At 51.2% G+C, this 20510-nt stretch overlaps 1 protein-coding gene across 1 annotated transcript in view; it reads right to left on the reverse strand.

The window, feature by feature from the left end:
* Positions 1 to 1159: 1159 nt before the first annotated feature.
* The window catches only part of Tmco4 (transmembrane and coiled-coil domains 4), a 65211-nt gene continuing 45860 nt past the window's right edge, over positions 1160 to 20510 (reverse strand). Inside the window, exons 11-13 of the mRNA XM_032895488.1 lie at positions 7663 to 7780; positions 6241 to 6358; positions 1160 to 2189 (exon numbers count right to left, since the gene is read on the reverse strand). Of these exons, the coding sequence (XP_032751379.1) occupies positions 1785 to 2189; positions 6241 to 6358; positions 7663 to 7780 (641 nt within the window). The 3' untranslated portion in view covers positions 1160 to 1784. The remainder of the gene's footprint in view (positions 2190 to 6240; positions 6359 to 7662; positions 7781 to 20510) is intronic.

Genomic DNA, 20510 nt, shown 5'->3' on the forward strand with positions numbered 1-20510 from the left:
CTCACACATGCTCTCCATTAGGTCACATCTCAGTCCCATTTTTCTATTCCAGCCCAGATTGGGCTCCCAGCCTCCTTGCTTTGCTGGGTGGGGACCCTACCACTCAGGGACTCTTTCCAGTCTCATCCCATCCTTCTGCCTCTAGAGGCCCAGGGGATGGTGACAGATCCTGTGCAAGCTTAAGTGTGGGTTTCCTCCGCCCCAGCTTCCCCCAGAGGAAGCAGCTGATGGAGGCAGAACAGCCCTTCATCCTGCCTCCTTTTGGTCCTTCCTAGGGTCACTGAAAGAAAGGACAGCTGCTTGGGTGGGCAGAGTACAGCCGAAGAGGGATGTTTGTCCCTGGCTTGGGGGTGAAGCCACAGACAGGCATGTGGGCTCCGGCCTGGCACGGCTTGCATTTGTGGGTAAGGTCAGGGGACTCTTGGCTCCATGCTTCTCCATACTGAATTCCTCTTTAGCATCAGGTCTTTCTTTGAGCCCTTGTTCCATCAACCCAGGCTCCCAGGCTCTCAGGGTGACCCGGGAGCTCTCCTTGGTGCTGACCGTGCTCAACTGGTCCCTGGCAGCAGGGCTCTGGTGCTTCCGGCTTTCTCCGCCACTAGGCTTGCCGAGGGACTCAATAAACAGAAGCTGAAGGAAGTGGATGTGTGGTGGACTGTATTGAAGCCCGTGGTGCCTGAAAAACAGCTGTGCAAGGGTCCCCACCCCCCACCCCAAATGTCCTGGGCTCTGATCTGACTCTGTGCCTAGTATGTTCTGTGACACCCTCTCCCCCCAACACACAATGAATCACTACCACTCTTCCATGGGGACACAGCAGAGGCAGCATGGAGTTAGTCGGGTAGATGCTTGTAAAGTGGGTGACAGAGGGTGGAGGGGGCATCGAGTTTCTGAACGCTACGACACCCACAGCTTTCCATGGGTCTTACTTCTCCACTTGCACAATGAGGGGGCAGGTCACTTCTGTCCCTGTCACCTAGAGGGGGTGGGAGGAACAGAGAGGATGCAGACACAAGAGCTCAGGTGAGACATCCTAAGGCTAAACTTATGGTGATCCCATCTCTGATCCTCTGCATGGCCTCCCATGGGTTTCCTATGTACACGGAGGCCCAGTTTCCCCAGCATTCAATGAAGTTACGAAGGTCAAGAGAAGGCCCCGTAGGGTGTGGTAAACAGTGTTTATTGGTCCCTCATGTAATCCACACTTACCAAGGCCTAGGTCTCAAGACGCTGACTGTGACTTCTGCCTTTATTCCTCCGCTATAATTCTATCCAGGCTCACGTGTTTCACAAGCTCAGGGTGGGCCGCCATCATATCACATGTATGTCTGTTACTCCAGCCATTTTACAGTGCACCCAGCCCACACAAGTGTACTGGACAGAGCTGCTTCTTCTAAGAGCAGAGGGAGCAAAGTGACTCATTGGCACATGAAAACACCCACTCGTGGAGCCTGGAGCAGTGGGCAGCCCTGGAGAGTAGATGCAGGATCTGGAAGACACTTGGGTCCACTGAGGTTGGAGGAAAGGGAACATGGGGATCCCCAATCCCACAGTGACTTTTGGGCCTCTGGATGGGACCTGCAGGGCAGGAGCCCACACTGGTTTGGAGTTGGGGTTGGGTTGACCTGGCAGGTGCTACTGCCAGGTTTTCTCTCTCACCTCTCCATTTTGTGTCAGAAAGGCACTTGTGGAAATTCCCCACCTCTGGAGCTCTCTGGGGAGCCCATAGGGGTTAGAGAAAGTCGCATAGAGACGTCTGGAGAGTAGTCCAGATGCCTGCAGGGTCAGTCTAGTTCTGCACACGACTCCTGGGTCTCACGGGTGCAGTCAGGGCAGCCCAGTGGGTTGGGTCCCACACCATGGCTGCACACCAGGTGTCCCTCTGCTGGCGCAGCGGCAGCAGGGAGCGAGTCCTCTGTGGATTGGTCCAGCCCTGCTGGCACCTGGGCTTGGCTGGCACTGGAAGGTATGGCAGATTTGAGACTGTCTCCTGGGGCAGGTCCCTGCTTTTGTTCATCCTGGTGGATTGTCTCGTCTGTGGAGACTGTGGCTGTCTGGAGAGGCTCTTCTTGGGGCAGGCTGCCAGGGGCCAGGGGGAGTCCCTTCTCACTCCAGCCAGGCTTGGTGCGGATGCCCACAGCCTTCAGGATGACATCCATTTTCTTGGCATAGTCCAAGTGGCCATTGACCTGCAGGGAGATGAAGACCATGTGGGTAGGTGGGTCGGTGGGCAGGGCCCCCTTGTTCCCTGGGATCCAAGCTAAGCTCCACCCTCAGCCACTCAGTACCAAGGGCCCCAATTATTATTGGTTCTCAAGTCCAGAGTGCACTGGAGTGGGGACTGGGGGTGGTGGTGGCTATAGGATCCGAGGCAGGGGAAGTTAAAGAAAGTTTCTCTAAATGTGTGGGCCCTGGAGCGCAAAGGCCCATCTGATGAGTAGCAGGCAGGGGAAGGGATCAGGGTTTCCTTTTCAGTTGCCATGGGACCTTGGAAGTCCTTTCTGCCCCCTACATTAGGAGTGGCTTGCCCAGAGGGTGGCTGGGAGGGTTTCCTTAGAAAAAAATTCCCAGGTTAGGAATAAATCTTTGTCACAGCCAGTACGGTTCTGTTTCTTCACAGCTCCTTGCAGACCCCATCATCCCTCTACCTCCCCAGTTGGGTACTGAAAACTTAACTCCCAAAACAACAGTGTTGACAGGAGGGGCCTTGGGCAGACGGTCAGAGCAAGTGTTCCGTCTCAAGCTTGGACAGAGCGGTCTCCCCGAGGGCAGCTTGGTTACAAAGCCAGTTTGCCTCACCAACATGAGACCATGCAGCCAGGAGTTGCCACCAGATCAGTGCCATGGCTTTGGATGTCAGTTGTCATTGTTACAAGTCAAATGATGTTGTATTCGTGGTACAGAATCTAGTGTTCATGGCAGTCCCAGATGGGCTGAGATGGATATGGAGCAGTAGTGTTTCCTGATGCTTCTTGAGTTCTTATGTAAGACTATGAGCATCTTTTCTCAACTCTCTCCCTGTGTGCACGTGCGTGCATGCGTGCGTGTGTGTGCAGATCAAAGATAGGTGTCTTCCTGATCACTCTTCACTGTATTTCTCTCTCTCTCTCTCTCTCTCTCTCTCTCTCTCTCTCTCTCTCTCTCTCTCTCTCTCTCTTTCTCTCTCTCTCTCTCTCCCCCCTCTCCGCTCCCCCCCCCTCCGTCCCTCCGTCCCTCTCCCTCCCTCCCTCTCTCTCTCATTTACCATGTATGCAGTGTTCTCTATGTTGAATGTATGCCTGCACAACAGAAGACGGCACTAGATCCCATTACAGAGGGTTGTGAGCCACCATGTGGTTGCTGGGAATTGAACTCAGGACCTCTGGAAGAGCAGCCAGTGCTCTTAACCACTGAGTCATCTCTAGAGCCTATTTTTTTGAGACAGGGTTTCTCGATGACCCTGGAGCATATATCTATTTGGCTAGACTGGTTGACCAGCAAACTCCAGGCATCCTCCTGCCTCTGCACCCCCAACCCTGGTACTGCCTTATCTGAACGTTTTTCACCTGGGTTCTGGGGACCTGAACTCAGATCCTCATGCTTTTGTGGAAAGCACTTTGCTGACTGAGCCAAGATATCCCCTCTTAACCCCTTGAAATGCACAATCTCTCAAGGGGATTGGAGAGGAACACGGGAATCGCAGCACACTGTGACTGCCGCTTAGTAGGTGCTGTATAAATACAGGCTCTCTTACTTTAGTTTACCTCAAAGGGGGATGAAGATGGGGAGTTAGCTGGGCTGATCCATTCAGGGGCCCAAGATGACTGCCTAAGTTTTAGTTAGCGTGTCTGAATTCCAGCCAACAGAAACTCCAGACCCACAGGGACAAACACTAATAGTTCTCTATGGACAAAATAAGAGCCGCTTCCCTGAGCATTTTGGATCCCGGGGAAGGACTGTATTAGAAAAGGCAGGCAGAAGGGCGGGGTCAGTGCCATTACTGCAGCCGACCCCAGGCGGCCCTCATACCTACAGTACACAGCTCTGACTTCTTCCTTCAAGGCGGGTTCAGGTCTCAGCCATGCAGTCCGCCAGCTGCTACTCTATATAAAGACCCACGATGGAGTCCTTGTTGCTGGTACTCCGTGTTTACAGTCAGCAGAGGGGAGGTCTCACGGGGGTAAGGTGGGTCATGGGTGGGTTCAACACAGTTGATACTGACTCAAGTTTTCAGCCCATGGCCATCTCCCTGGCTGTCCCACTGAGTTTTGCCTGCTGCCCGGAAGTCAGGTATGACTCATGTAAAGCAGCCGTCTTCCATGACTGATGCTGGGCCAAGCCTCACGACACACCGGGCAGCTCCCAGCATATACTATCAACCCGCAAAGGCTCGTTAGACTATTGGCCAAGAGGCTGTGAACTCCAGTCACCAGGTCCATGTGGCCAGCAATGGACCCCAACATTTTCCCTTGCAAGAGACCTGGCCTGGCTGGCACCGCCCCACCTGTCTGTCCTGAAGACCCTTCCCATGCCCACTAGGCTCTGGGTTCCCCGGTGCCACATGTTTCTGTGAAATGAAACTGACAGTAACCTCAGCACCATGTGGGCTGGCATGGGTGGGAGACCATGTGGACACGGGCGTGCTTGGCAGGACTGCAAATCTGGAGGTTCAGGAACACAAACTCGTGGCTCAGGACCCAGGCTCTGAGGTAGTTCCCTGGGTTTCTGGCTTGAATCTGCAATGTCCCCTAAGGCTCAGGCTCTTGACCATGCATTCTCCAGCTGCTGGTGTTGTGAGGTTGTGGAACCTGTGGTAGGGCCCTGTTGGTGGAGTAGGCCACTAGAAGTGGGCTTTCAATGTGACACTCAGCCCCTGGTTCCTCCCTTACCCTTTGATTTCAATCTACCCCTTTGTCAACTGCTTCCTGTTGGGCCTTTCCCACCCTGGCAGATTGAAACCTGGCTAAACCAGGAGCACAAATAAATCCTGGCTTAAAGTATTTCTGCCAAGGAGCGGAAAGTCACTAATACGCTTGAGTTTGTCACTCCAGCCTTAGTTTCCACATCTGGATAGTGGATCTGTATGTCTTCCTAGGACTTCCGTAGGGTCCCCTGACACAGGGTGGCTGTTGTCTGTGGCAGGCCCTTGGTTAAATTCTAGACATCAGATACATCCTCTGGAATGTGGAGAGGTTTGTCCTGGACCGAGGTATCCTGGACAGCTTTGCACGGGGAGCCCTGCGGAGGTAAAACCCTCCACCCCCGGTAGCCTAGAGTGGGACAGGCTGACGGGCAAACAGGTATTCTAGCCAGGGTCCCTTCATTCAACTCAGACATGGTCCACGCCTGACACAGGGAGGACGGACAGACATCCCTGTAGTCGCTGCTGCAAAGGGAGCTGCCAGGCAAGTCCTACAGAGGGAGCCCTGCCAGCCCCTCTTCCAGCAAGCTGCCAAGGAAAGACAGGGACACAAAGCCAATGCTAATTACCTCTAATTAGTCAGAGGAGGGAAGCTCGGCTTTGCGAGGCCCCTAATGTGATAAAGAACTATTATTAGGCAGAGCTGCAAATCTGAGCCAAAGCTGAGGTGTTTGAGGGGGGAGAGGTCTGGGAGCAGCCTCCAAGGGGGAGAAGTGAGGGTGGTGGCCTGGCTGAGGAGGAGGGGACGGATATTAGGGAGGACTCGAACCCAGAGCCCTGGGCCTTGCATCTTCAGTAAACATCCCATATAACGTTCTGCCTTGGCCGGCACCAGGGTCTACTGCTTTGAGTGTAGCCCATGTCCTGCACCTGAGTCCTCTGCTTGCTTTGGTTATGTACAGGGGGAACAGCTCTGATTGGTCATCTGGGGTGACGGTGTTGAGGGGGGTTGGTAATTTGAGGACTCTAGAGGCTTGGATCTAGCCCTGCAAACTGCTTTCTAGGAGATAAGGAGTTTTCTTTTTTTTTTTTTCTTTTCTTGTTTAAAGGTTTATTTATTTATTTTATGTATATGAGCACACCATTTGAGCACATCAGATCTCATTACAGATGGTTGTGAGCCAACATGTGGTTGCTGGGATTTGAACTCATGACCTCTGGAAGAGCAGCCAGTGCTCTTAACCCCTGAGCCATCTCTTTTTTAAGCTTTGATTTCCTCATCTGTTCCTGCCTGGAGGTCGCTTGAGGTTTATGGGCTCTGGGGAAAGGCTGAGATGGAGCTCCGCTCACAAGAGGCAGGTGGGACAGACCGCAGGCCGATGGGACAGACCGATACTCACCACTGAGGACAGGTCCACGTTCTCCATCCTCCGGTCCTGCAACAGCACAGGCTGGAGGCCTGCGACACGGAGCTGCACAGAAGATGTGCGGTACACGAAACTCAGCAGCCAGTCTCCCCTGCAGGCAGAAGTCGGGGCCGTCAGCCCGAGCCTGGGCAGGTTGGGCCTCTGACCCCTGGGTAACCGGCCACCCGGCATAGCTACTACACAGACTGGGTTGGCCTCAAACTCACAGTCCTTCCGCTTCTGCCTCCCAGTGCTAGGTTGACATGTGGGCACCAGCGTGGTCTGCTAGATGCTCCGAGGGGCTCTGGCCTCCAGCTAGCTGGTACCTCCTCCCTTCACATGGGAATCTCACCGTTTGCTCTTTTCCTGTAGGTTCATCCATCACAGGCCCTTTACTGACTGCCCCTCCCTCCGCCCCCAGCTGTCACCCAGAGCCTCTGGTTCACCGCTCTGGTTCTGGCCTCTGAGCCCTGCAGGGTGTTTGCCTAGCACGCACAAACACGGCTTTCGATTGTTGGCACTGTGTAAGCCACAATCGGTGGGTGCCTGTCTGTGCATCACGATACCTGGGAGGTGGAAGCAGAGGATCTTTGGCTCTGTAGAGAGTTCAAAGCCAGCCTGAGCTATATCCGAGCCTGTCTCAACAAAATAAACATCACCGGTCACCCCTCTAGTCTGCCCTTTGACTCTGAGCTTGGAGTGTCACCTCCAGGTCACTTGGTGACCATCCTATGTATTTGCTGCAGGGGCCTTAGCCACAACCCTTGTGACCTGTGGTGGTGGAGAATTCATGGGGTTTGGGGTCTTTACAGCTAATCAGCCTGTGGACAGGACTGTCTTGTGAGGCTTGGGGTGGGGATGCTTTTTTGGAGCTTGGGGATTTAAGTCAGAGTGAAACTCTGAGGGCCTCACCACAGACTCCAAACAGGGCTGCTCTCCCACTCCTTCCCTGACCCCCAGGTCCCAGCACTTGCCAGAAGGCCTGATGCCCCGGGGTGCTGAGTCTCTGCATTGCCAGCTTCTGTCTTCCTGCCCCTGCTCGGAAATCATGCTCCAAAAATGGAGTCCGGATGCCTGTGCTGCCAGTGGCACATGGGCATGCCTTAGCTCCAGAGGGCTCTCTCATTTAGACCCTTTTGATTTTCAGACTCAGGTGCTACCCCATGCTTCCTCCCTCAGGGTCATCCTGTAGGTGATGACACAGGAGGGAATCCCACAAGACCCTCCTCTGCCATCCTGCAGGGTGGGACGCCCCTCAGATCTGAACCTCTGGCCCTAGCCACACTGCTGAAATGCTTGTGACCAGCTTCTTGTACCTTTCAGCTTAGACTTCTTGTCTCCAGAAAGGGTGGGGAAGGCACACTAAGAGCTCAGGAAACGTTGTTACCTCCCCCATGGCATGAGGTTCAGACAGACCTGCAGTAGCCGTTGATGATTCTCCCAGACACCACATTCCGGAACGGTTCCCAGTACTTGGGGTCCCCCTCTACTGGTGCGCCCAGAAGGACAACATCCTCGATGATCCCTTGGCAATCTGGTGAGAGATCCCAGGAGAATCTGTCAGTGTTCCTGCATACCGTAGTCCTGATGGGAAGGGGGGGGTGGTGTGGGTGTGGGATGGATTGAGATGGAGAAAGGGAGGTAGTGTACACACGTACATGCACACACACACACACACACACACACACACACACACACACACACACACACACACACACACACACACACACACACACCAGAAATGGAGGCTGACACAGGGTTCCAGGCCCTGAAGTGGACACTCACATGTCTGATCTATTCCTGCAAAGTGTCACTGTGACAGTTAAAGTAAACAGCACACAGCCACACAGACAGCACGTGGCACAGCCTGAGTAGGAAACAAGGTGTCTTTCCAGCGCCCGAAAGCTCAGACCCGTGAGAACACGGATAACCTGCCCCCCTTCAGAGAGACCCTGGGCCCTGCAGCATTGGAGAACAGTTGGGAGACACCAAAGCCTTCCTTGAGCAGGCTTCAGGAAGCTTGGTAGCCTGGAGGGAAAGGGGTGATGGGTTTTGGAGTGTAGGGGTGCACTCATCAGTCACTCTGATATAATGATTCAAGAATATTTTAGGTCTGGTCCACTAGAAGTGTTTGTGTGTCCTGTAGGCAGCCTTGCTTGGAGCTCAGGCACACCGGAAACTGGCAGTCTGCAGAGGACACACAAGTCACTCTCAGAACTACTCTAGCAAATGGGGTGTACCCCACCCCCTCACTCTGGTACTGTCCCTTCCTGCTTGTTTCCTTCCTTCCTTCCTTTCTCTTTTTGTTTTGTGTTTTCAAGACAGGGTTTTTCTGTGTAGCCTTCACCATCCTGGAACTCACTGTTAGACCAGGCTGGCCTTGAACTCGCAGCCTCTGGAGCACTGGGATAGAGGTGTACACCACCATCAGCCAGGCGGCTGGCCTTAGCTCGGCCAACCTCTTGCTGAGTGACATAGGGCTGTCAGCTTCCTCTCTCGGGATCCTTCTAACTGAGGTGCTTCTGTTAACCCTCCTGGCTTTCATGCCAGAGTTTGAGCGAAGGGTTCCAGGCTGCTTGGCGTTTACAATACCATGTTCTCTGAGTATTCTCAAGCTCTGAACCTCAGACTCTCTGAGAGGTTGGAGAGATGGCCCAGTGGTTTAGAGAACTGACTGCTCTTCCAAAGAACCCAGATTTGAGTCCTAGCACCCACACGGTGGCTCACAACCATCTGTAACTCCAAGTCCAGGGGATCTGTCACCCTCTCTGGCCTCTGTGAATACCAGGCAAGCAGGTGGTGCACAGACATACATGTAGACAGAACAACTGTAGGCATTAAAAAAATAAAATAAAATAGAATAAAATAAAACAAAACTCTGGCATAGAAGTTGACCTCACTCCTGGTCCTAGGGGAGTTTTAAAGCTTGTGTGAAGTTATTGTCAATCGGCCTGTTGCCTTAACCGTGCCCTGCATGTGGTATTCAGAAAAGGTCCTTAGAGACCAGTGAGACCTCATTCTGAACCCTTCCCATGGAAGATGGGGAGATGGGCTCCGAGAGAAGATGGTGTCAGCCCAAGATCACATAGCCAAAGAGACTTCCGCTAGGACCACAACCCAGGGTATCTGGATAGCTGTGGACCATTCTCTCTTCTGTTTCAGTAGCCAAGAGGGCCAAGCTGTGTGGACCTCTGGTCATCACAGGGCCAGGACCTCTGGGTCCACCATTCCTCCGTCCTTGGGAACTCCATCAGTTCTGCCATGGACAGAGTGTCACACCTCCTTATGGCCAGCAGGGACCATAGCAGGGATTCTGAGCAACTGTTAGATCTAGAGAGGACCAGGGAGAAAATCCTAAGGAGACAGCTGCCGTGGCTCTGAGTTGAGAGAAGCCAGTGAATCTGCAGAATGAGCGTAAACCAGGTAGGAGCGTAAACCAGGTTGGGTTGGACATGAATTCCACTGTCGCTGAAGCGCAGCCAGGAGCTGCCTTACCAACCTCCCTCTATTCTCAGACAAGCCGCGTTCAAAAGATCTGCTCACTGCTCAGGATGTGCAAAAGGTTTCTCTCCATAGCATGTGCAAGGGCCTAAGTTCCCGTCCCTACATTATCAGGTTATACCTCCAGTGCCCAGCAGCCCCCAGGATGTGTAGCCAGTGCAGAATGCACCCACTGCTCAAGACAGATGGACGATGCCGAGGGCCCAGGAGACGGCTCAGTGGGAGAAGGAGAGACCAACTCAAGTGACCTCTCCATGGGAACCGAGGCATGCATGTATGTACACACACACACACACACACACACACACACACACACACACACACAGAGGTAAATGCAGACACACATATACATACACACATACATACACACACCATATACACATACAATAGATACACACACATGCAAATGCATACACATACACATATATACACACATATACATACACATACAACAGATATATATGCATACATGCACACTCACACACACATATTAAATAAGTACAAAATTATAAAAGTTGCCAGAGATGAACGTTTAATGGCCTCGGCATTCTTTTGCTGTGGGAACAGTGTCTACCAAAAGTCATTTTCTGGTCCTGGCCTTCCCTCCCATCAAAGTTCGAGGCCCACAGGGCTGAGGATACAGCTCAACAGAACACTTGCCTAGCTCGTGCCTTCCGCCCCCGCCTCCACAAGGTTATAAATATTCGTATTCTTATGTAAAAGGGGTAAGACTATCTCCAAGTTCAGAAGTCACAGACACAGGCAGCTTTTGTGCTCCCCAGCTTTGAAAGAGCTCCTTAGATTTTATTTATACTCTGCTTCTACTATGGGGGTGGGCAGTCCTCCAGCCTGCTATAACTTTGGCAGTAAGGAGGCGTCGTGCCTCTGGTTGAAAAGGAAAGGTTGTCAGTCAAGCCCTCACTCTCCGCTCTGGGACTTTCTGTCACTGTTTCTCTCTAGTCCACGTGTGATCCACTTGGGATGAAGTCAAGGCTGGGGAGGCGGCTCAGCTGGGAAAGTGCTGGTCTAGCAGGCCCCAAGCCCTGGGTTTCATCCACAGGAGTTGGGTGTGGTAGTGTATGTCTGTGATCCCAGCATCTGAGAGCTAGAGGTGAGAGGATAAAAAAGTTTAAGGCTGTGGTGGTTTGAATGAGAACGGCACTCATAGGCACATACATTGGAATATTTGGTTCCCAACTGGTAGACTGTTTGGGAAGGATTAGGGGGTGTGGCTTGTTGGAGGGGGTGTGTCGCTGAGGTAGTCTTCCAGTTTCCCTCTCTCCCTGCCTTCTGCCTGTAGATCAGGATGTAGTCGCCAGCTACTTCGTCAGCACCAAGCCTGCCTGCTGCCATGTTCCCCGACCTGTTGATCATGGACTGATCCTTTGAAACTACAAGCAAGCCCCCAGTTAAAGGCTTTCTTTAATAAGTTGTCTTGGTCATGGTATCTCCTTGTAGCAATGAAACAGTCACTAAGACAAAGGCCACCGTTGGCTGTATTGCTAGTTCTCGGCCAACATGAGACACATGTATCCTAGGATCTCATGTATCCTAGGCTGTCTTAGAACTAGCTGAGGATGGTCTTGAACTTGTGACCTTCCTACTTTTACTTCCCCACTGCTGGGATTAGAGGTGTGGGTCACCCCCACTCTGAGTTTATGAGCACTGGACACGGAACTCAGGACTTCATGCACGCTAGGCAGGCACTCTATCAGCTGAGTCATAGCTCCAGTCCCTAAAGTCTTTCAAGTGTTCAGGTCAGAGGGCTGGAAAGATGGCTCAGTAGTTAAGAGTGCTTACTGGCCTTGCCAAGGACCCTGGTTTAGGTTCCAGCACCCATGCTGGGCAATTCACTACCACCTAACCTCCAGCTCTAGGGATCTGACACCCTCTTCTGGCTTGCATAAGTGACTGCACTCACACCCCTACATATAATGAAAAATAAAAATAACTCCTAAAAAATAAAGTGTTTGCTCCGTAGCCTCAAGAATATTCATTTGTGCAGAATTCTTTCTTAACTTCTGATGACATTCTGCTATCAGCTTTACTCTTGTCCACCGTCCATCTGGTGTTTCTGGAGGCTCACCCTGGGCTCCTGGGATGGCATTTTCATCACCAGGCACTCCCAGAAGTCTAGACATAGCTCCAGTTTTCCCAGAATCCATCCAGGATCCAGACAGAGCATCCTTTTCTCAGTCTCAGCCTTGAGAATTGTTTATGTTTAAACTCTAAAACTCAGATTTAAAGCACACCTCCCAGAGGCCCAGTTTTTGCCCAGCATAGCTGTCCTGACTTCTGCTAATCTCCCCATAGCAGGCCTTGTTAAAGGGAAGCCGGTGTGCACAGAGCTTCTGATGTCTGCTCAAACAGCCAGAGAGAGAGGCGCTTGCCCATGCCTGCATGCCTGTCACGTTGTCAGTGATGAGACTCTCTCAGCTGTACCTGCAAAGTGGCTGGATCCTTTCCATTCCATCAGGGGCTCATGTGTGCGGAGAATGAGGAAAGGTGAGAATTGGGGGGCGGGGAGGGGAGAGCATCTGCAAGAAAGGACTTGGAGATGATCTCAGCAGTGTCTAACACAAACCAAGGCCATTGAAAAGACACTCACGCATGTCCTCTGTAGAGGAGGCAGCAAACTGTAAATGGAGGGAACCGAGTTGGGAGAACAGGGCAGGGAGTGGGGGGGGGGGCGTCCCAACTGCAGAGGCTGCCCCCTAGGGGAGGCTCACACTGGCAGGAAATCATCTAGGAACCTCTTTGGCCATCTGACCAGGATTTGGGATGAATTCTTCAAGGGGATAGCCAAGCCTTCAGTTCTGCTCTCTGATAGCCACACCGAATGAGACAGCTATTACCGCACCCCAGGAATCTCAGAATTAATCTGTTCCACCTGGCCTCTCCTGGCTGCCCCCAGGCCGGCTGACGCTAGGTCTGACTTGGTTCAAGCAACTGGTGGGTACGGTTTTACGGCGGGGAAATAAATCGCATCAAATGTGACTGCGTGTTATCATAGAGATGAAAGGGCCATCTGGCTGAGCCGCGGTCTGCTGTGTATTCTGGGGCATCTGGTGACGGTCACGCTCCTCTTCAGCCAATCGGGATTGTAGGGACTCCAGGATTGGCTGTTCAAATAAATCTTTTAAAAATACTTTATTTTTTTTTTTTAAAAAATTATACATACGTATGTCCAGGCATATGTGTACAAAGGTGCAGTGCCCAATGGATGCCAGAGGTGTTGGGTCCTGGAGCTGGGGTTATTGGCAGTTCTGAGAGACTAGACATGGGAACTGGGAATCACAACGGGATCCTCTGAGACAGCACTACATGCTTTAACCACTGAGCCATCTCTCCATTCCTCTCCTCGGTTTTGAGACAGGGTCTTACTAGGCAGGCCTATGTTGGCTTGGAACTCACTGCGATCCACCTGCCTCTGCCTCCAGAAGGCTGGGAATACAGGCCTGCATCACCATGCCTGGCTCCCTCTCCTTTCTTTACAAGAACTGTGTGTGTGGGATATGCATGTAGCATGTGATGTGTGTGGAGGACGGAGGTTGACGCCGGGGGTCTGGCAATTACTGTCTCTCTTCTCTTTGGCCATAGAATCTATTACTGAGCCTGGTGCTTACTAATTGGTTGGACTCGCTGGTCAGTAAACTTGGAGGCTCCACCCATCTTCTGCTTGTCACCGGGTCACAGATGTGCACATCCGTGCACGGCTGTCATCATACATGGGTCTGAACTCAGGTCCATGCAAGCTACAGGAACTTTCCAGACTGAGACATCTCACTGCCCCTACTACATCCTTAAAAAATAAGGGTTTTTTTTTCCCCTGGAAGACAGTCTCAATATATATAGTCTAAGTTGGTCTTGAATTTATAATCCTCCTGCCTCAGCCTCCTGAGTGCTGGGATACCAAGTATGCCACCACGCCTGGCTTTTTTTTTTTTTTTTTTTTTTTTTTACCATTATCACCTCTTACTTTAGAAAAAGTTCAGGACCAAGTGTCCCTGGAAGGTGAGCAGAACACCTCCATTCTACCATGGGATATTCGGCCTCAGACCTACAAACACTGTCCTGGGTCACACAGCGAGTACCATGCAGGATTTGACTCTTTTCACATTTCATCCCCTCCTGCCCATCTCACTTCCCTTTGTGATCTGATACAATTGTGACTCAAATATGTTTTGACAACTCTGATGTCTTCCAAAAATGAGTTATCATAAACAGATCATAGGTACCCACAAAGATGGCTACTTAAAGTTTGCTGGTTGCAAGAGACACCCTGGCAGCCTGAAAATTCTGAGACTAGGCTGACACGTGATGACTAGGCTGAGGGTTATGTCTGAACCACGTGTCAAACAGAAGTGTGTGAACAGACAGAGCCAAGAGAGAGAAAGAGAGGCTCATGACTACGGTTTTTATCTGATATTTTTTCATTACTAGGAATGGAACTAAGGACCTTGTGCATACTAGACAAGTGCTTTGCCACAGAGCTATTTCCCTGACCTTTGGGTTTTTAATACACACTTTGGCGGTTTGAATGAGAATGGCCCCCATAGGCTCAGATATTTGAATATTGGATGTTGGTGGAACAGTTGGTGGAACTGTTTGAGGAGGATTAGGAGGTGTGGCCTTGCTGGAGGAGGTGTGGCCTTGCTGGAGGAGGTGTGGCCTTGCTGGAGGAGGTGTGGCCTTGCTGGAGGAGGTGTGGCCTTGTTGGAGGAGGTATGTCTCTGGGGGTGAGCTTTGATGTTTCAAAAGTCCAGGCCATTTCTGGTTGGCTTTCTCTGCCTCATGCTTGTGGACTGAAGTGTGAGCTCTCAGCTACTCCTACAGTGCCATCTCTGCTTGCCTGCAGCCACACTCCCCACTGTGACGGTCATAAACTCTAACCCTTTGGAACTGTGAGCCTCAAATGAAGTACTTTGTTTTATAAGTTGCCTTGGTCATGGCGTCTCATCACAGAAATAAAAACTAAGAAGTTGGTACCAGGAGTGGGCTGTTGCTGGGACAGGCCTGGCCAGGCTGTTCTTCGGAGGCAACTGGAAGACTCTGGGATTTTGGACTAGGAAGGTGGCCAAAAGTTGTAAGCTGGGCTTACTAGGCCATCATAGTAGAAGCGTGGAAGACAGTAGTTGCTGAGGGAACTGAGAACTATGGAGTCCCAGCTCAACAGATATCATGGGGGAAAATATTAGTAACTAGACTAGAGAACGTTCTTGTGCTCTAGAGTTTTAGACTAAATTCATTGGCTGGTGTTTGACACACAGGGTCTTGGCTTTCCCATCAGGATTGTTATTTATTTATCGACAAGGTCTCACATTGCTCGGATGGTCCCAGACTCACTATGTAGCACCTCTCAGGTGCTGGGATTCTAGGTCCTTCACTGTGTGTCATTTGGAAATACAGTTTCTGGTAAACTGAGGACTTCAGTCTAGTTGGGACTAGACGAGCTGTTTATTAGCATGTGCACAGTTGAGTAAAGGCAGAAGTTACTGCTCTGCAGCCAACCGTCCTGGCCCAGTGGCTCTCAGTGAACAGTGTTTATTCCCAAGAGTCTACTAGACAGGCATAGCTGCTCCCTGAAGCTCAGGCGGGACTCACTTCTGGAAAATTCTCAGGCATTAATGCCCCTCTCTTCCCTTGGCTCTTCTCTCAGATTTTGCGTTAGGCAACCAAGGAACTTCCTCATTCCTTTTCCCCACTTCTTTACCCCCAACAAAGGCATTGTGGGTAATTTCTACAAATGGATCTTGTAGCGGTTTCTCTTTCCTCTGTCTAACCTGCTATTGAAGCATCAGTATGGATTTCACGTTCTGCCTTCTCATGTCCAGAAATTTCATTTGATTTATTTTCAAATCTCTTGTTATTTTATATCTATCATCTATTGGTCTGTCTATCTATCTATCTATCTATCTATCTATCTATCTATCTATCCATCCATCCATCCACCCACCCACATATGTATGTATGTATGTATGTATCTAGCTATCTAGCTATCTTTCTAGCTATCATCTATCTATCTACGTATGTATGTATGTATGTATGTATGTATGTATGTATCTATCTATCTATCTATCTATCTATCTATCTATCTATCTATCTTTGGTTTTCTCAAGACAGTCTCTCCATGTTGCCCTGGCTATCCTGGAACTCACTCTGTAGACCAGGCTGGCATTGAACTCAGAGATCCACCTGCCTCTGCCCCCTGAGCACTGGGGTTAAAGGCATGAGCCACATCACTGGGCTCATTAGTTTTTTATTTCTTGTTAATCTGCTGGGTTTTTTCTATCTTTTTCTCTTTTCAGAGAGAATCTCTATATGAAACCCAGGCTGGCCTAGAACTCATGGTCCTCCTGCTTCAGCCTCCTGGGTGCCAGAGTCAAAAGGCAGTACTCCCACCCCTCGGGTCTGCCTCCCTTGAAGTGGAACTCAATTTGTAGATCAGGTTAGCCTCAAACCCAGGAAGAGCTGCTTGCTTCTCTCTCCCGAGGGCTAAGGTTAAAGGCCTGTGCCATGCCCCGCCATGCCCCTCCACACCACATCACGCCACTTCTGGTCCTTCTCTATTCAGCTGCAGTCTTTAACCTATGTTTTAATAACTGTAACACTGTTTGTCTAAGCCAGATGCCTCAGCCTCCAAATGCTGGTCACAGAACTGGACCCTCCCAACACCACTTCTGTTTCTTTCTTGTTTCTTTACTACTTGGGAGCTCAGCTCAGCACTTCAAAGAGTATCTGCTGCAGCTTAATTAGCATTTATGGGGTATCTGTAATGGGAGAACTTACACTGCTAATTAGTGGGAAAGCTAATTAGTCTGCACAATTGCCACGCTAGAAATATGCTAACATAGACTTATTTCTGCCTGCCCCCCACTTTCTGGGTCTCTCTCTCTTACTTTTGCTCTCTCTTTAAGACAGGAGCTCACCTGTAGCCCAGGCTGGCCTGGAACCCCTTGTGTAGCTCAGGCTTGACCTACAATGAGTACAAGCATTAGCTATCACACCCGGTATTCTGTCTGCCTGTCTGTCCATCTATCTACCATCTATTTATTTATGTTTATTTAATTTTGGTGGTGCTGAGGCTTAAACCCAGGGTCACACACATGCTGTGCAAGTTCCTTACCACGGAAATACACACAGCCTCTTCCCTTGCATATACTTTATTTTTATTTCTTTATCTTCACACTATGTAGACCAGGCTGTCCTCAAACTCACAGAGATCTGCCTGCCTCTGCCTCTCGAGTGTGGGATTGAAGGTGTGCACCATCATGCCTGGCTCTCTTCCCCCTTTTAAAGAAGACGGGGTCTCACTTTGTGGTGGAAGTCGACCTTGAACTCCTGGACTCAAGTATTCCTTTTGCCTCAGCCTCCTGCCTGAAGAGCTGGGACTGTGCGAGGCAGAAGCTTTGCACGTCTTTATTTCCGGCACGGCTGGCACGAATGGCATGGCATCTGGCACAGAGCTGCGATGCCTCTTTGCCTGAGCGGCCCTGTGTCTGTGGCGCTCTGGTTTCTAGAACAACTAACAGCCAGCACAGCCCATCCCGGAACGTCCCTGGGAACAAGCACCTGTCCCACAGCCCATCCCGGAACGCTCCTGGGAACAAGCACGTTTCCCTGGGAAACAAGCACGTGTCCCTGGCCTCTGAAGCCAAGGCCCCAGTCCTAGAAGAGTTCCCAGTGACAGTGGCTTCCCCTAAGCCTGGAGAAAACAATGCTACCTTGATGTTTCCTCTTCTCTGATTGGACGAGTGCCCTCACCTCATGAGCCAAAAAGAAGCCTTTAATCCCATAAGTCACTGCTCATCAGGTATTAGGTTGCAAAGATGAGAAAAGGGACGAATGCCGAATTCTGCCGCATCCTCACCTACCACACTGGACTCGCAGGCTGTGGGGATGGTTCTAGGAGAGGCTGCCGGGAAACAGCTGTCAAACGGGTAACTATCAACCCCACCTTTGCTTTGGTGCCTAATAAATGTTTATCCAGGATTAATATTGGTGACTATTTCTCAGGAACCTTGAACGGCTGTTGAGTTTTGTACAGGCTCTCCAGCAGACGCTTCTCAACCTGTCGAGACCCCAGGGGTGGGATCTAACGATCCTTTCACGGGGGTCACCTAAGACCACCTGCCTATCAGATATTTACATTACAATTCATAACAGAGGCAAAATTACAGTTATGAAGTAGCAACAAAACACTTTTACGGTTGGGAGTCATCACAGGAGGAACTGTGTTAAGGGATCAGCACTAGGAAGGCTGAGAACCACTGCCCCAGAAGCTGGCCACAGCCGGTGCTGCTGGGCCATCTTCTGTGAAGTGTGCCCTTTAGAGCCACACCAATGTGGAGCTGCACTGACCACAGCACTGAGTGTTTCTCCAAGTGGGGCAGGACCATAGGAGCCTGTAGGAAAGGTACACGATACAAAACTGAGCATACCCTGGATGTGACCCCTCCCAGGAAGCCTCGTGGGACACCAGGAAGAATCTGATGCGGTGTCAGCCAGGGAGGGACAGGCTGCTCCTGCCAGACCAAGGCTCTGTGACAGAGCCCTGAGTTTTCTGAGACTATTCTCGCGAAAACTGGGATAACGGCAAGAGGTTGGGGGAGGGGAGGAGAGAGAAAGACAGAGGAGGAGGAAGGGGAGAAGGAGGAGCTGGGGGTGAGGAAGAGGGGGAGGATTTCTGACAGAGATGTTGCAAGGTAGGAAGGGATGACTGTCCTCTGTGGCCCTGTGCTGTGGACTCACCAGCCTCTTCCCCTCCTTGGCACACTGGATGGGGGGCAGTGTTCGCCATCAGGGTTCTGCAGAGATCAGACAGGGCAGATCAACTCCACCCTTGATCGCTCTGAGTCTGTGATTTCGCACGCAACAGGCCCACCGAGCTGCATCAGCCAACAGCCACCAGATTAGAAAACGCAGAGCTAACCAGACAGAAGACTCCAGACTCGTGGCCTAATTAAGTCTTCAGGCTCCCTAGGCACTCGCCAGAGTCGCAGTGGTAATTATCTGAAGTCCCCGCCGTGGTTCCCGGCGCAGTTCTCAGTTTGGTCTGATAAAGATCTTTCCAGCCGGACATTCTGCCCACAGCTCCCGCTTTGGAGCCTCAGCCTGACCTTTCTAATGAGCAAGGAGCAGAGGCACTGAAGCCTGGCTGGTTAATTAAGTCTGAACAGAGCTCATAGGCACTTTAAAGAAAGGGCCCAATGCAAACTGGGTTGAGACGCAAGGTCTGACTGTTCTCTGTGGAGCTAGCATCTCCATGCCCCCACATGTCCCCGGGTCTGTACCTTTTGTTTTTTTGATTTGACTAAGAGGAAGCTAACAGCTAGATTCACAGCTCAATGACTGCACTGGCTAATAATAGAGAAACAGAGTGTCCTGCTCCTTTGTTTTCCCATCCAACTTAGAAGCTAGAGTCATCTGGGAAGAACTTCAACGGAGAAAACACCATCAGCCTCTAGGCCAGTCAGTGTGGGGCGGCTTCTTGGTGAATGATTGATGTGAGCAGGCCCAGCCCACTGTGGGGTGGGGCCATCCTGGGCAGGTGGCTCTGGGTGGTCTAAGAAAGCAGACTGAGGCAGGGTGGTGATGGCACACACCTTTAATCCCAGCTCTCGGGAGGCAGAGACAAGCGGGTCTCTGTGAGTTCAAGGCCAGCCTGGTCTACAGAGTGATTGCCTGGGCTACACAGAGAAAAACAAAGCAAAACCAAAACAAAAGACAGGAAGCTGTATTCTTTCATGGTGCATCAGCTCCCGCCTCCATGTTCCTACCTTAAGGTCCTGTCTTGGCTTCCCTCAGTGATGGGCGGTAAATGTAAGGTGAAATAAACCCTTTTCTCCCCTGATTGTTTTTGGTCAGGTTTCTTATCACAGGGATGGAATTGACGAGACACGGGGTACTAATGACAGTGGCAAACCTTCGGCATGAAGACGGCTTCCTGGCCAGCCCTGTATCTGCCTAAGAAACAGTCTCCCCCTTAATCCTATGTCTAGTCCCATGAAGAAAGCATTACGGGGGCCATTTCTCAGGAGACTGAGGCTTTCATACCAAACATGCAGTTTGCTAACGCAGCTGGGTGCAGTGCAGTTGGGTTTGGACGCAGGCTTAGCTGTGAGCACATCTGATCTATGCTCAGCTCTCTGACATGGAAACTTCTCGACGGCTTTGTATCTCCTACACCTACCTCCCGAGCCTTCTCTTGTGGTGTTGGGGATTCTGCGTGCTAGGCAGGCATTTTACCAGCTCTGCTGCCCACATCAGTGCATTTTTCTGGCCTTCACCATGTCAGAGGCAAGATGGAGACAGCAATGCCTCTGTCTCAGTGATGTTAGTTCTACTCAGCGAGAGAAAACAGGCAAAGCCCTTTGGACATGCGTACACAGCCTGTCACATAGTCCCCAGCCAGCAGGTGGTCACTGTTAACACAGAATAATTAGGACAGGCTCTGGTGTTCTTTCACCAAGCAGCCTCAAGTCTGGAGGGCTGAAGTGACTTTCCCAAGGCCAACCAGACAGGAGCCAGCGAAGTCTGGATTCAGGTCTCTAGACTCTACAGCCAGTGCTTCTTTTCCGTTACTCTCCCCTGTGATCCTGCATCTGGGAGACACTCGGAAGGATGACACAAAGTCTGTGGATGGGGAAGGGATGGGGAGCCAGCCAGGGAGACAGAAGCAAAGGACCCTAGCTGCAGCAGAAGCAGGCTTTCTAAACACTTAGCAAATATGCCCTAAGGCATGCTGGCCCAGCCCTGACTGC

Source organism: Rattus rattus, chromosome 1 (genome assembly GCF_011064425.1).
Source record: "Rattus rattus isolate New Zealand chromosome 1, Rrattus_CSIRO_v1, whole genome shotgun sequence".
Classification (NCBI taxonomy): Eukaryota; Metazoa; Chordata; class Mammalia; order Rodentia; family Muridae; genus Rattus; species Rattus rattus.